Source organism: Vanacampus margaritifer, chromosome 19, assembly GCF_051991255.1.
Source record: "Vanacampus margaritifer isolate UIUO_Vmar chromosome 19, RoL_Vmar_1.0, whole genome shotgun sequence".
NCBI lineage: Eukaryota > Metazoa > Chordata > Actinopteri > Syngnathiformes > Syngnathidae > Vanacampus > Vanacampus margaritifer.
In genome coordinates this window covers 18,159,434-18,174,609 of record NC_135450.1, presented here as the reverse complement: position 1 = coordinate 18,174,609, position 15,176 = coordinate 18,159,434, and the positions used below count along the sequence as shown (strand labels likewise).

Genomic DNA, 15,176 nt, shown 5'->3' with positions numbered 1-15,176 from the left:
TGCTAATCCTTTTTCCGGCAATCATCCTTGTTAGCAAACATCTGGACGAGGCCGCCGATCTGCTCTCCTGTCACGAGCCGCCCGTCATGTGACGAGATTTATGAGGCGGGGGCGGGGCGGGGGTGGGGGGGGGCGCGCTTTGGAGTTATGAGGCGGTTTAGCTTATTGCTCACCTTGCATGTCCGCCGACATGACGCCATTCGTCAGCCAACGCCAGCGAGGCCCGAAACCAAATCGCAATCTTCGCTGGCTCAAGTGCAAGATTTCTTCCCTTCGTTTGTATTCATTTGCTCCAAACAGTCTCTTTGTTTTCTTCCACTGCGCCTTGTGGATGTTTGTGTCGTCGTTGTTGTCCAATCGGATTTCAGCCTCTCTGGGTTGCCATGTCAACGTCATCTGCCCGCAGCCTTGAGAAGTGCTCAACCGTACAACTTGAATCCGTTCCACTTCATTTCCTCCTTGCACTGTTTTTAAATTGTGCGAAATCGATTGAAATTGAAGTTGAAATTGAAATTCTCATCTCGGGACTGTTTGCTGAAGCAATCACATTTCAAACGAGTCATTCAGGACCAGCAGGCGGGTTTTTTTTCTTGCAGCCAATTTGGACGAGCAAAACACTCGTAGCGACGTACGCACGTTTAAAAATCTTTCAGACGTCGCAACTCATCTGTCAGCTTATCAGTGCGGCACTCATATTGGCCATTCTACACAGAGGATCAAGATGATATGATTGTGGAATGGAGTTGCGTAAAACTGCGAGTTGGCAAAATGATGACGATGATCAAACATATTTGCGCTTCCAAGGCCACTTCTTCATAAATCATTGATCACAAATCCACCTCAATGTTAGAGCAGTTTTGTAATCATTCGGTTCTTGTCTCAAGGCAAGCGAGCGACGAGCCCAACAGAAGTCAAACAAAATCAATATTCACAAATGTGGTTAGAGAAGCTTAATTGGCTTTGGGCAAAGTCCGCACGCACGCACGTTGACGACGTGTGCACGCGTGTAGCAATACAAATGTTTTGCTGCTGATGTGAATGGAGGATGACAAGGTGGTCCGGTCCGGTCCGGTCCGGTCCGGTCTGGTCCAGTCCGCGACATGACAAGTGCGGATTTCAACATTTTGCACTTCAAAATCAGCTTGACGATCACGTTTGCGCTTGTGACTTCCTGTCAAAGGACAACGTTGTTCTCTTTTTTTAAATGAAAAGCCTGTCTATGGCATTTCTCATTCTATGTTAGCATTAAGCTAACTGACTGAAAGTTGTTTCTCGCCGCTGTTGCAAATGTTGCCACGTTTTTGTTTGTCTGTCGTGTTCTCGTCTGCTTCTGGGACAAAAGAGCAATCGGGAATTACTAGGCCTTCTTTTTGGACACATCAATACACAAAAGCGCGACTCGTAAATAATAAAAAAAAAATTGAACACGCTCTTCTCTTCGCTTAGCAGTAATAAATGAAATAATAATGCATATATTTGTGGAGACTGAGGTCAAGTTGCATTTGAGCATTTTGACTTCTGCCACTCGGAAATTTCTGTGTGAAAAAAGCTTCAATAAACGGCAACATTCCGTCAAGTTGTGACTACATCGGGGCAACAGGCCTTCAAAATAAAAGCATAGCAATAAATAACATTTGCTGGCTTTTTTTTTTTTTTTTTTGCAGTCGGACTCCAACTATTTTGTTGAATAAGCCAAGAAAGTGTGTTATAAATAACTGTGTTATTAACCTGCAAGCTTTTATTTTGGAAAACTAGCGCAAACTGAGTATGGTGTACATCTTGAAGGTTCCACAAAAAGCAGTTCTCAAAACGTCGATTAGCAGTTAGCTTGAATTTTGGATGGTGCGCCACATGCTGCTTCACCACCCGGCGGCCTGTCCGTTTCAACTCGTGCGCTGCTTTTAAAACGGAGCAGTTGCGTTTGTCCTCTTTCAGCGATGCCCTTGTGAGGCCGCCGCCCACTTCACATTCATCGTCATGAGCTGCCCAAGTGCACTCGTCGTACCAAAAGGTGCCACTGACATCCAAAACAAGAAAGAAAAAAAATGGAAATCAAGGCGGCCATTTGTGCCTCAAATGATGGCAACAAAAGTGAGTCTACCCCGAAGTGAGAAGATCCCAATTTTGCCTGGCCAACAATCTCTTCCAGCTCAAGCGACACTTTCACTTAGGGGTGTGCGCACTTTTGTTGCCAGCGTCGTTCAATGTTTTCCCCATGAAAGGAAACATTCAAATGTGAGGGGTGTGCTCACTTTAGTGAGATTATGGACGTCATACACACGCGCACACACAAAATACATTGGTGTGTAAATGCTTGACATTGAGGAAGTCATCACCCCCCCCCCCCCTCTTTCCCCTCCATCAGTCATCGTCTTACGAGCAAATCATTTCATTTCCCCCCTCATTAGTTTACAGACAATAGCAAAGCCTGACAAATAGTTCAAGTTTCCGAATATTTCTCCTTTGGTCGCATTTAGAGAGCAAAAGGACGTCGTGAAACCAAAGTCAATTTCACCTTCTTGAGATTAAGCTGCAGCTGTAAGAAAGCACTCGACATGAAAGAGCGTCCGGTCGTTCACCGCAAGCTTGCGTCAAACTTCAAAAATCCAAATCATAAGAACGCACTTCAAATCTGGGCTTTTCTTCTTTTCTTTTTTTCTTTTTTTTATAGCAGCAAACTCACGACACGATCCGAGTGTGTTTGTTTGTGTTGCTTCGTCTTCTTTTTTCACCCCAGATTAAAATAAAAAATAAATAAAAAATGTGAAGCATGACAACGTTTTTGCATCACGATTTATTCATGCGCACAAAATGGCCACCGGGGGGGGGGGGGGGTTGGCATGCACACACAAGCCAAATCTGATATTTTTGGTTGAGGATAAAGAATACACTCCTGCCGAGTGTTGTTCTATTGAGGCGGCGTCGCGGGTCCTTTTTCATCACACGGCGGATGAATTTTGAAAGAAATCTTGAGCTGAGGTGCGTCCGTCACTTCCATTAGCGGACGTGCTTGATGTCGAGCAGCCGACGTGAAAGCGGAGCCAAAATCTTTTGTGAAGGCCACAACATTAACATCGCTGACTTACTCGGGGTCGGCCATTTTGTGTTGGCCTTTCCCAAATGTTGAGGTCGCAAAGGTGACGTCCTGTTGCATCATCGTCCAAAGACGAGTTCACACAAAAGCAGGAAAACGTTTTCATCTCGTCTTGTTTTTTTATTTGTACTTACAAAAAGCATTATTCAAATTGGACTTGTTATTATTGTTGGCGTCATTGTTATTAATATGTTATTACGTATTGTATATTCTTAACTGTAATGACTGTTGCTATTTATGACGTTTGAATTTGAATGCTGCTGCTAACCAAAACAGCAGCAGTAATGAGTCTTTATGTGTCGGGGGGTCTCGCTGTGTCGCAATTCACAGCACTTCTCCATCAGAGGCTCTCTCTCTCCTTCCTCTCTCTCTCTCTCTCTCTCTCTCTCTCTCTCTCTCTCTCTCTCTCCTTCTTTTCTCTCTCCCGCGCGCCCAAAGCAAGCAGGCAGAGCGAGCGTCGTCCGTCGGCGAAGGCAGACGTGCAGAGCGGCGGCGGCGGTGGTCATCGACGTGGTGGTGGTCCGGCAGCCGCCGCAGGTGGAGCGCTCGTTCCATCCCCGGATGGATTTGCCGTGTGAGATTTAGCGTGTTTGTGCGACGCCTGCTGGCGTTTGGCAGGTGCGGAACGACGTCATGTCCTGCCCGCGTTTGACGCTCGGCTGGAGACGACGCGGCGGAGGAGCCATGTGGAGCGCGCCCACGTCCGTCACGCCACAACAACTCCAGTGAGGAGGAGGAGGGCGCCGAAGCACGCTTTTTGGAAATCCGATCTGTGGAGGAGGCCAGCGAGAAGCGAGATGGTCGACAAGTAAGTCGCTCGCGCAAAACCTCGGCCTGCAACATCACTTCGGGATTTCGGGATTGCGGTCAGCATATTTTCCTTCTTGGCCATTTTTAGATTTCATTGAACAGAAACAAAAAAAGAGCATTACCATATCAAAAATAGCATTTTGTTTCTTTCTATTTTCATTTTTGTTTGAAATTTCGATTATGTTTTTGTATTTGAAGTCATTTTTAAAAGTCGATTTTTGGTCCAATTTTCTTTCCTTTTTAATTGATATCAATTAATGAATGAATTGCAATTTGCTCATTTGTGGAGCATTTGTGTTCTAATTTACATTTGATTGTAATCATTCACTTTGTCCATTCACTTGAATTGTTATCGCTATTTTTAGTAGTAGTTTATTTTCAATTTATTTGACTTTTTTATGTAACATTTTCATTGTCATCGTTTTTGCCTTCTCGCTTCTCGTCATCTTTGTAACGTTATGCGGAAGTCGATTTTCCGTTTGCGCCGAGCTGCCGTTTCTCATCCGGTTGCCGTAAAAGGCATTCGGAGGCGCTTGCGTTTTAATATTCATATTTGAATATTTGATGAGATTCCTCGCTTGTCATGACAAGAAGCCATGAAGTCATGACAAGCGGCGCCTTGCGTTCCCTGCCGGTTATGTAACATTTTGCCGGTAACGAGCGCGGAGGACGGATGCCAGCGACTCGTGTGTCGGAATGTCAACAGTGGCGGCGCCTGACCTGCTGGACCCAAAGTGCGCCGCCCACAACTCCAAGCCCCGCCTGTCCTTCTCGGCCAAGCCGGCGGCGCTGACGTGCGAGGACGAGCGCGACGGCGGCCGCGTCAGCGTCATGCGCTGGAAGACGGTGTCGGCCATCTTCTTCCTGGTGGTGGTCTACCTGGTGATCGGCGCCACCGTCTTCCGCTTCCTGGAGCAGCCGCACGAGAGCTCGCACAAGTTGGCCATCCTGGCGCAGAAGCTGGAGTTCTTGGCCGTGCACGGCTGCGTCAACTCGTCCGACCTGGAGGACCTGGTCCAGGTAAGGGTTCCGCATCGCCGCTAGCCCTTGGCGCCATCTTGCTGCCATCTTGCTGCCAAGGAAATATGTTGTCGCCAGTGGAGGAGCTTTAGTCAAGACATCACCGTGTCTAAAAGAATGTAGCGCTTTGCTGCCATCTTGTGGCATCAACAGCCAATTCTAAAACTGCATCACAAGGAGTTAATTGAGCACACTTTTTCTTTTTTTTTACTCGCGACTGCCACCTCTGGCCCAAAGCATAATTGCGGCATCTTTTTCCCGAGAGAGAGAGACGCGCACGATCTTAAAGCGACAGACACGGTTGACAAACGAAGGCATGACGAGGTAAGAAAAACGCCAAAGAAAGTGCGGAGTGAAGATCGGTGCAGTCAGGGCTCTTCGTACTCATCTGGTGGCGATGCGTGATGTGGAAAAAGCGCCAACATGAGCTTTTTAAATGTCACCTTCAAGTGGATTTCCCAGGCCACTTTCAAGTTGTGTCGTTGTTACCTCCAGAAAGGGACGTCCGTCCGGTGGCCGGGCTCGCCATCGGGCTCGCCATCGGGCTCGCCATCGGGCTCGCCATCGGGCGCGCCACCTTCACGTGTTGACGCCTGAATTGGCGCCGCTGTGCCGTCCGGCGGCATTCAACGTCCGTGCGCAAACGCCAAATATTGCTTCCCGCTCTTTCTTTCTTTCACTAATTGAAAGCAAGAACGTGTCGGTTGTGTTCGAGAGCAAGTGGCGCCGTCCTAATGAACGCTTCCTAAAGCGCTCGCCGCGCCGCGACCTGTCGCCGTCGTGGAAACAGACAAACAAAAGGCACAATTCGGCGGCCATTTGTAAAACAATCCATCACGTTTGTCGTATCTCGGGTTCAACAAGCCACGTTTGCATGCACTGGCGAGAACATTTGGAATTTTGTCGCCATTCATGCAAATGTGGTTCAATTCCACCCCCTGTTGAATTGATGATGATGATTATTATTATTGTTTGTCATTTGAAAAGGAAAGTAAACAATTCAAATGATTTATGGTACTGCACTGTCATTAAAAATTAAAAACTGAACATCACAAATAACATTAAATAAAAATGTCCAAGATACATTTTTAAAAAGTAGAGTTCATGAAATATATCAACACGAGGTATTAAAAAAAATAAAGTTCTTCTTTTGAGAGATCACCGTTCAAAAGAGAACGTCGGCTTTGATGTACTTTACGGCTTTGTTGTTAACGACGCGCTCAGAGTGAAAATACGGCAAGCCTCGTTTATTCTTATCAATGGGAAGCAAAGGAAGCGATATTGATTTTATATTTACTTCCCTCACGTTGGTGCGTGCGTGCGTGCGTGCGTGCGTGCCTGCCTGCCATCTCCCCTGAGCTTTTTCCTTTTCCTATTCAGTCTCACTATTGATTGATTGTGAACCAATCGAGTGTCCTGATTTATTGGCTGAAGGGACCTTTGTTGACCTTTCAAGTGGCAGAAATTCCTCGCCGGCTCGCATAATTAAGTCCGGGAAAACATCGAGTCATAGAAGGCATCAAGTTCTTTCTTCTTTCATTATTCTCGACTTTTATTTTCACTTCCATTCGCAATTTGAAACCTTCAATCGGAGCAAACTTGTTTCCAAAAGTTTGTGATGAAAAGTCTTCAAAACGGTGCGTCCACACGAAGATGCTAAAAAAAAAGGCTGTCGTTTGTACTCCAGGCCTGAAGGGGCGCTGGAACGCTATGAAGCTAGCTCGCTAAAAAAAGCAAAGTCTGATTCATGAACGCTCCGTTCAGATGATGAGATTCTGCTTGAATTGATGAAGCAAAAAGCACAAATGAATTCTGTTTGGCTTGACACGACACGGTGAGACATTTTGGACAATTTTGCGACGACGCACCTTCACACCTTCAACGCTTGCTGTCTCCGCAGCAAGTGGTTTCGGCCATCCGAGCGGGCGTCAACCCGTCGGGGAAGTCGTCCAACCAGAGCAGCCTGTGGGACCTCAGCTCGTCCTTCTTCTTTGCCGGCACCGTCATCACAACCATCGGTGAGCAGAAGCGAAAGCGCCGGCAAATTGCAGTCAGCGTCCAATTGGACCGTTTTCTTAAAGAGGAAACGGTGAGCGCTGGTTGCGGTTTCTGACCCGACCTGGCTTGACTTGGACTTCTGCCGCCACGACATTTAGGGGGCAAAATTCAAATGAGTTTTGCTGGAGTTGAACTCCCCCCTTGATTCCGTTTGCCGCCCTTTTGTCCCCGAGTGTCCAAAGTGGTCGGTGGCGGCCCTCCAGTCGTCCAAACGTCCTCCACGTCCTTTTGTGTTCCCGGCAGGCTTCGGCAACACGTCGCCCCACACGGAAGGCGGCCGCATCTTCTGCATGGTGTACGCCCTGATGGGGATTCCCCTCTTCGGCTTCCTGCTGGCCGGCGTGGGCGACCAGCTGGGCACCATCTTCGGCAAAGGCATCGCCAAAGTGGAGAAGACCATCGTGGTGAGGCCTTGGCTTTCTTTTCTTCCCGTCGGCGCCGTTTGCCCGCGCACGCGGCTTTGCCGGTTGCCGTGCCAACGGAGAGCGGAAAACAAGGGCTTGAAAATGGCCGCTCGCGCTGACTTGCGGGCTTTTTGTTTTGTCTCCCGTCAGCTGAATGAAATGAAAACTGCCATGCGGGAATTCTTTTTTCGAATCTTGACACAAGAAGACTTAAGCAGGTTGAATTAGTCATGTGACATGAAATATGAATTGAAGGCAAAAATGGCTGCCAGGCCATCTGCGTGCTTGGCAAGTAGAATTTGTTTGAATTTGCAACGAGATCATCCATGAGAACGATCTCCCCTCAAATGCTTTCGTCTGACATTTCAAAGCTGCGTTGAAATCATGACTTTGACGCGCTTTCGTATCTTTTCGTATTCATACGAGTCGCGGGAGCGGCAGGACGTCCTGAAAGCTCCTCAAACTTTCCTACATGTCGAAAATAGTGACTTCTCTGCCTTGGGAAGGCATATGAAATCATAAAATCATATGAAATCAGTCTTTTGTTGTTGTTTTTGTTGTCTCTGCTTTTGTCAGGGCGTCCATTTTGTGTGTATTTCACTCTTGCAGCGACTCCATCAATCATTGATTGCACTGGAGAGGCTTGCAAGGGCTTCGCCGCCGCCGTCGTCGCCGCCGCCGCCTATGTTGAAAACACGCGCATCGATCGGCTTCACCGTCTCCCGTGATGAATGTGGAGGAGGTGAGGAGATGCCCCCCCCCCCCACCCCCCCCAGCCAGACCCCACTTGTACGTCGTCAAGCGTGTGCGTTTCCTCTAATGAGCTCCGGTACAATAATAGAAGATGCGCGTCGGTGCCTGCAGCTCGTTAGCGTTAACACCGCTCGTCTTCATATGTCTCTGGCTTTGTGGCTTATGTAATAAGGACAAGGTGGGGGGGGGGGGGGGGGGGGGGAGTCGGCACCTCATGAGAGCTTCCTCAATCTGTGATGTGCTTTGTTGACTTCCAAACGTCTGTCGTGTGATGATTTTTACAGTACAAATGCAAGCAAAGTTGGCAACAAATGCCCCCCCCCCCCCCCCGCCCAAAAAACACAAGTTACTGTGCCCCCCTGATCCCCCCCAGCTTCTTTAGGGGTGGATTTAGCTAAAACATTTGCATTGCTTGACACATTTTGGAGTTGTCCAATTTGATGGAAAGTGTGGAGCGGAGCTTTGAGCTGGCATGGCCACATTAGAGTGCCTCATTGTTGGCCACGAGTGCATGCAGAAGGGCAAGGTTAAAAAAAAAAAGAAAGAAAGAAATGAAAGTCTGACTAGCAACCAGCGTGCACTCTTAACTCTTTGACTGCCAGACGTTTTCAGAAAAGGGATGCCGTGGGTGCCAGCCGATTTTAAGCATTTTGACTGATCTTTCAAGGTCCATAGAAAATTATGTGTTTGGACTATGGAAACGCACATACTGCCAAAAAAAGATTGGACTCTCATCTTCCATCAGAAAAAAAAGTTTGTTTCTACCTTATTCCGTTTTTGAGTAATCAACAATAGAAAATGGTTAGTTTCACCTGTTTTGAAAAAAAAAACGTCTTTTAACGTCTTTGGCACTCCTCCATAGGATTTTACTAAACGTTATTTAACGTTTTTGGCAGTCAAAGAGTTAAAACTGTTGGGTCCAAAGTCAATGATGGATCCAAAATGGAGCGATCCGCTTGAATTTCGTCTCCTCGCCTCGTCCACATTCATCACGGGAGGAAGTCAAGCCCATCCATGCGCATCTTTTCAACAGCGGCGGCGGCGGCGGCGGCGAGCACCTTGCAAGCCAAAGTAGCATCCATTTTTGCAGCTGGTGGAAATGATTTTTGATTGACAGTTGAAAGGGGTGTGGCTTCAGCGCATTCAGCGGACACGCCCACAGTATTGGAAAGCCGCTTGATTTTTTTTCCAAGCTTCTTTTTATTTTAAACGTTACATCATTGAAATTTGACAAAAGCCCTTTTTTGGGGGGGTCAACTTGTCAGTCCGGTTGTCTTCAGCCGGCGCCAAATGACTCCATGTTGTTTTGCGTCCGCCCTCAGAAGTGGAAAGTGAGCCAGACGAAGATCCGCGTCATCTCCACGCTGCTCTTCATCCTCTTCGGCTGCCTGATCTTCGTGGCGCTGCCGGCCGTCATCTTCAAGCACATCGAAGGCTGGAGCGCGCTGGAGTCCACCTACTTTGTGGTCATCACGCTCACCACCATCGGCTTCGGAGACTTCGTCGCCGGGGAAAAAGGTGCGCGCGCTCTCCTCGTTGCAGACGCTCACGTGTCATCGTTTGCGAGCAAAAATCCATTCCGGGACGTCAAGCTTCATTTATTTGCTTGACTTTATTCTCTTCTTGTTCTTGCGCAACATTTTTCGAACTCTTCATTATGACTTAGTCATCGTCAGGGATGTCATGAGATCCAAACATCACGATACGAAAATGATCACGATATTGTGGGGAGGTTGACGATATAAAAGAAAAAAAGGCAAAATATTGTTCAAAAAAAAAGAGCTCCCAAAATTGTGCCTTTGTACATTTCAGCAACAAGCGACAATCTCTGCTACGACTTGATATCGAGGCACTTGCTTGCATTAAGTTCCTCCACATAACGACGACTGGCTTCACAAGCAGACGACGTTGCCCTTCATCTGCCCATTAGCGTGGATTTGAAACAAAGAAGGGCCAAATCATCCCTCATGAAAATTAAACCGCCGTTAAAAAAACTAGCAAAACAAAAAGTAGCCACCAGAGGGTGCTAGAACTGCAGAGATTTGACTTTTTAACAGATGTGCTGCTTTTAATATCGACGACAACATTGTGGCAGTTTTAATATCGCGATATCACGACATTGTCGTTATCGTTGCATCCCTCGTTTTCATTTCATGACGGCGCCACTTAAGGATGCCTTCAAATCTGCGTCTCTTCAATGACTCATTCAAATTTGAGGAACAATGAACTCGGCTCCTTTACCCGAAATATCATTTCTATACTTTTGGAAAGTACGTGACGCCGTCCCTCTCGCCTCATTTCTTGAATTCAAGTTTGCGACATCAGCAGAAAAGTGTGCAAAAGTTTTGTTGAGCTAACCGAGCCGCCGCCGCCGCCGCCGCCGCAGGAGGATCGGAGAGTCCGGAGTACCTCAAGTACTACAAGCCGGTGGTGTGGTTCTGGATCCTGGTGGGTCTGGCCTACTTTGCCGCCGTGCTCAGCATGATCGGCGACTGGTTCCGCGCCATCTCCAAGAAAACCAAGGAGGAGGTACGTTCAAAAAATCATCATCATAATAATGATAAATGGATATCATCATAATTGGCCACCAGGCGGGGCTGTCATTTTTTGTTTGTCAGTATTTTATTCTCGTTCCTTTCTTCACCATCGATGCTAATGGTTAGCCTGTCCATGACATTTTCCATGGTCAGCGTTAAGCTAGCAGCGGCTTTGCTTTTGCACACGGTGTCTTTGTCTTGTTTGAAGTTTAAGTCCGTTTGAAAGGGGCGTGGCAATCAAGAGGCTCTTTTTGGAAGGAAGTTTGCCGACCGTTCAGCAACAACATTGTGGCCTGCGGCAGCGTCATCATTTATTTACCAGGTCCGACGCAAACACTACACGCCATTCGTACCCGCGCGGGTCGTCTCCCGCATTGACAACGGCTGGTCTGGCTGCACGTCTCCAGCGTAGAAGCCGTCGGCGAGTGGCCTATTTGCCCAATTAGAGCTTTGGGACATGTCGGCTGTCGGTTCGGCCAAGAAAGAATGAGGAGCTAAAAGCACGCACGCACGCGCGCGCGCAATCAACTGTTTGTGTGTGCGTGTGGGAGACGTATGTTCTGGCCTGAATGGACCGAAGCTTTAAGCAAGCACACTTCAGAGGCTCGTAAATAAATAAACAGGCCGCAGAGAGCCAACGGAGCGCCTCGATCAATAGTGTGCGAGCGGGTTCGACGCATTGGAGGAAATGCTTTCAGGCCGTCTCGGCCGGCCTCGTCAAAGTCCAGTTTGTTTTTTTTGCATGTACGTTGAAGGCAGGATACGCAAATGATTGCATAGTTTTGGGTTGTGGTTGTTTTTACTGGAATGGAAGACATCTCAAGTCCTTTTGAAAATGACTCCAAATTCAAAAAGACATTTAAAATATCGCATATGGCATTTCAAAATGTCATTTTATTGTCGTTTATTTGATTTTAGATTTATTTATTCTTGAGGTTGCACGTCTGTTGGGCCTAATTATTCCAACAAAACATTTGAAAACATATGAAGGCATATCGAAAGCACAAGTTTTTGCTAGTTTTAGCTTTAGTTTTAGTTTTGTACAGCTGTCTTTAAACCACATTGTCTGTCAAGCCCAATTTAATGCAAAGGATTTATTGCACTTCATTTAGTTGCAATGTTGGTTATTGGCCTCAAAACAACATAAGATCAAATACAATATCGATAGCATGTCATTATTTCATGTCCAATATCAACGTGATTGTGCTTTTTAATCTTTTCTTTAGTATTTTTCCATAAATGAATATGGAGACCGATGCCCTTTTATTTGTGTGCGCGCGCTGGTCATTTGGGGGGCCCCGCAGCACTTTCGGGGGTCCCGAGCTTGGCATATGTGCGCCCGAGGCGGCGCGAGTGACGACGCGTTCACTCTGTGGCCGCAGGTGGGCGAGTTCCGGGCGCACGCCGCCGAGTGGACGGCCAACGTGTCGGCCGAGTTCAAGGAGACGCGGCGCCGTCTGAGCGTGGACATCTACGACCGCTTCCAGCGCGCCGCCTCCATCAAGCGCAAACTGTCCTCGGAGTTGGGCATCAACGCGTCCGTCAACCAGGAAATGACGCCGGGCAAACGGGCGCTGTCGGCCAACCTGGGCGAGGAGCGCGAGGCCTACGCCAACCTGACGCTGTCGCTCACGCCCGTGCCGGCCGCCCTGAGCGCCAACGGAAGCCTCTTCCTCAACGGCCTCAGCCCGGACTTTGCGCAGCGGCTGGAGGTCGCCGTGGTGGAAAACAGCCAATGAGCCCATGAGCCGATGAGCCGACGGCGTTCACATCAAACATCAAACATTCACGTGTGCGCTTGTTCGTCTCGGAGAGGAAGTGCGGCGTCGCGTTGGCAAGCTTCCTTTGTCATAAACAAACGCTCAGCGCCGACGTCTTCTCATCAGAGCTTAGTAGGAAATTGTGCAACAAATTCACTTAAATGGCTAAAAAAACGGGCCACTAAAACATCCGACATTCTACAACTCGTTCGTGCTAAAAATAATGCAGTAGAAAGAAACTCAACAAAATTGAATCCTTCCACAAAACATGGCTGACAACATGAAACGCACACACAAAGATGGCCGTCATCAGGTAACAAAATGAAAACAAAACCCGGACAAAGTAACAACAAAATGGCAGCTATTTGGAAGCTTGAGTCTCTGCATTCTATTTCATTGATTTATACAATATTAAATGGTGACATTTCTATATTTTATATGTATATTGCAATTAGTGTCAAAACAAAACTCAACTTAAATACTAAACTGATAACTAATATTTAACTAAACCAAAACAAAGCATAAAAAGTCATAAAACTCACTAAATAATTTTTTTTTTTTTTTTTAATGAAATAAGAATGAAAATTCACAAACTATTATAAAGAAAGATGGCCGTCATGATGCAACACATTGGACAAACATTTTGCTGATATTGACACCCATTCCATATATGGTCGACACGCGACTCCACAAAGATGGCCGCCGCATCTGATGCGTACGTTCCACAAAGATGGCCGCCGCGCTGCAAAGCATCGATTCCTAGATGACCTTTCGATGCTATTTGATTGGTTTCGAGGGCATTTGTATGAAATCCTGCTAAATTCTGGTGAGAGCAAACCTTCCTCCGCTCGTGACTCAGACAATTTGGAATTTACAAGAAAAAAGGAAAAGAAGAAGATTGCATGAGAAGACGTAAACGCGAGAAAGAAAAGAAAATGTGCCAACTGAATGAAAGCACGGGTAAATCTAGAAGGCAAATAGATGCAATTGTGCTCATCTACTAGCAATTTACCTGCGAGGCCCGCACATCTGCATCAGATAAAAGAGGGTCCTCGACGCCCAACCACACACACACACACACACACACGTCAGGAATGTGCTGTACACTTTTGTTGACATCAGCACACGCGGCCCGCCTTGAATGTTTGCACTCACCAGATGAAGACGAATGTTGACGTTTTGGTTTGATTTTTGTTTCCATCCGTCGCCGGATGACTGACAGGCGGCGCTCGGCCCGAGGAAACGCCCACGTGTGCCTTACGCCGTCAGCATGCCAACCACGCCCACGTCGTGTATGTTGTGGGAGGAGCACCACCAACGCGCACGCGATGTGCAAAAAGTTGGAAAAACGAAATAGCACGTGCAAATGCCGTGTTTGACAATGGAAGGAAATTCACTTTTGGTGTCCACTTTGACGCTTTCCACACATTTCAAACCACATTTTGTTGTTAGCACCGCTCGCGCGCACTGTCTAGCTTCATGCTAACATATGACTCCAATTCCATAGACAGGCTAACGCCAATTAGCATGAGGGTCGTAAACCTTCCATCAAGCGCACGGCAGCAACACGTACAAGGAGAGCATACGACCGTGCCATCTGTATGCTCTCCCTGCAGAATGTATCAAGTGTCTTTTGCTTTCATTGCTTTGGCAAAACGTATTGTGTCTTATCAAGACGGACAAAAGTATTGAGACACAAGTCGCTTCTTCTTGCGCTTCCTCGCCGAAACCCGCCGACTGTCCCAATACTTTTGCTCAGGCCTTAACGCTGTGGCTTTCTGGAGATGGATGATTGACAGGTGGCGCAAGCTGTCAAGGAGAGTGTTGCGTCATCCGTCAGCTGGCATGTTAGCGTGTGATTGAGCACGCGTGTGCCAAGCGCATAACCGGCCCGCTTTGGAATGTTTCTGCTTTGGAACGTTACCTGCGTCAAATGTGTCGGAAATCCACACGAGTGGGCTCCACCTGTAGCTAACCACCAAACATGCTCACGCTTGAGGTACGTTCACGCTTTGCCAACTCATGATGCTGTCAAGTGTTGCATGCGAGTGTAAACGTGTACAAAATGTCATCCTTGGTTTGGAGGGCGGCCATGTTAGCCGTGCCGTCACTTCAAAAATGTCAAGATGACTTTTCAAACCTTTTCAATCCAATCTTTTATATGCCCAAAAAAAAAACTGATTGTGTGTGTGTTTTTTTTTCATGAATTGCGAGTGTCTATGACCTGTGGGGTTCCCCAGGGGTCAATCTTGAGGCCCCTATTGTTCAGTCCAATCAAGTCAGAAAGCTGAGAGTAATATCCATGTTACGGAAACGCCAAAAATCAAACGTAGTCCTCCGAATGATGGCTTAATACTTATCGAGAGTCAAGGACTTCATCCCAACCTTAGCACATCGCTGAAACTCGAACCCCGATGACCTCACGTCAGCCATGCAACACAATATTTGTGTTCAGCTCACCAATTAAAGAAGGTGTAATGCAAATTGGCAGGCTGCGATAATGAGGCTAAAGATAGGACGGCGAGCGCCACCGCCACGTGACGCGGCGCTCGCATCAATCTCACGTATGTGCGTCAACAGGACCAGCAAAAAATTGGAATCGCAGCTCCGTACGTGAAACACAAACATTGGTTCACACAAACACAATTCACAGATACGAGCAGAGAAAATCAAAAATTCAGGAGAAAAACTCCATCAGAAAACAATTTTAGCTTTCGACTGCTTTAAAAGCCTCATTTAA

General features: G+C 47.3%; 1 protein-coding gene across 4 annotated transcripts in view; it reads left to right on the top strand.

Annotated features, from left to right (window-relative positions):
* LOC144039083 (potassium channel subfamily K member 2-like) overlaps window positions 1-15,176 on the top strand; it is a 19,889-nt gene extending 4,713 nt beyond the window's left edge. Inside the window, exons 3-10 of one of the 4 annotated variants that reach the window (XM_077552033.1) lie at window positions 3,425-3,631; window positions 3,713-3,902; window positions 4,611-4,924; window positions 6,825-6,942; window positions 7,226-7,386; window positions 9,462-9,657; window positions 10,526-10,668; window positions 12,059-15,176. In XM_077552033.1, coding sequence (XP_077408159.1) covers window position 3,902; window positions 4,611-4,924; window positions 6,825-6,942; window positions 7,226-7,386; window positions 9,462-9,657; window positions 10,526-10,668; window positions 12,059-12,415 — 1,290 coding nt within the window. In that variant the 5' untranslated portion in view covers window positions 3,425-3,631; window positions 3,713-3,901 and the 3' untranslated portion in view covers window positions 12,416-15,176. Of the gene's footprint in view, window positions 1-139; window positions 3,903-4,024; window positions 4,925-6,824; window positions 6,943-7,225; window positions 7,387-9,461; window positions 9,658-10,525; window positions 10,669-12,058 lie in introns of those variants that run through there. The other 3 variants (XM_077552034.1, XM_077552035.1, XM_077552032.1) reach the window with 3 other exon arrangements.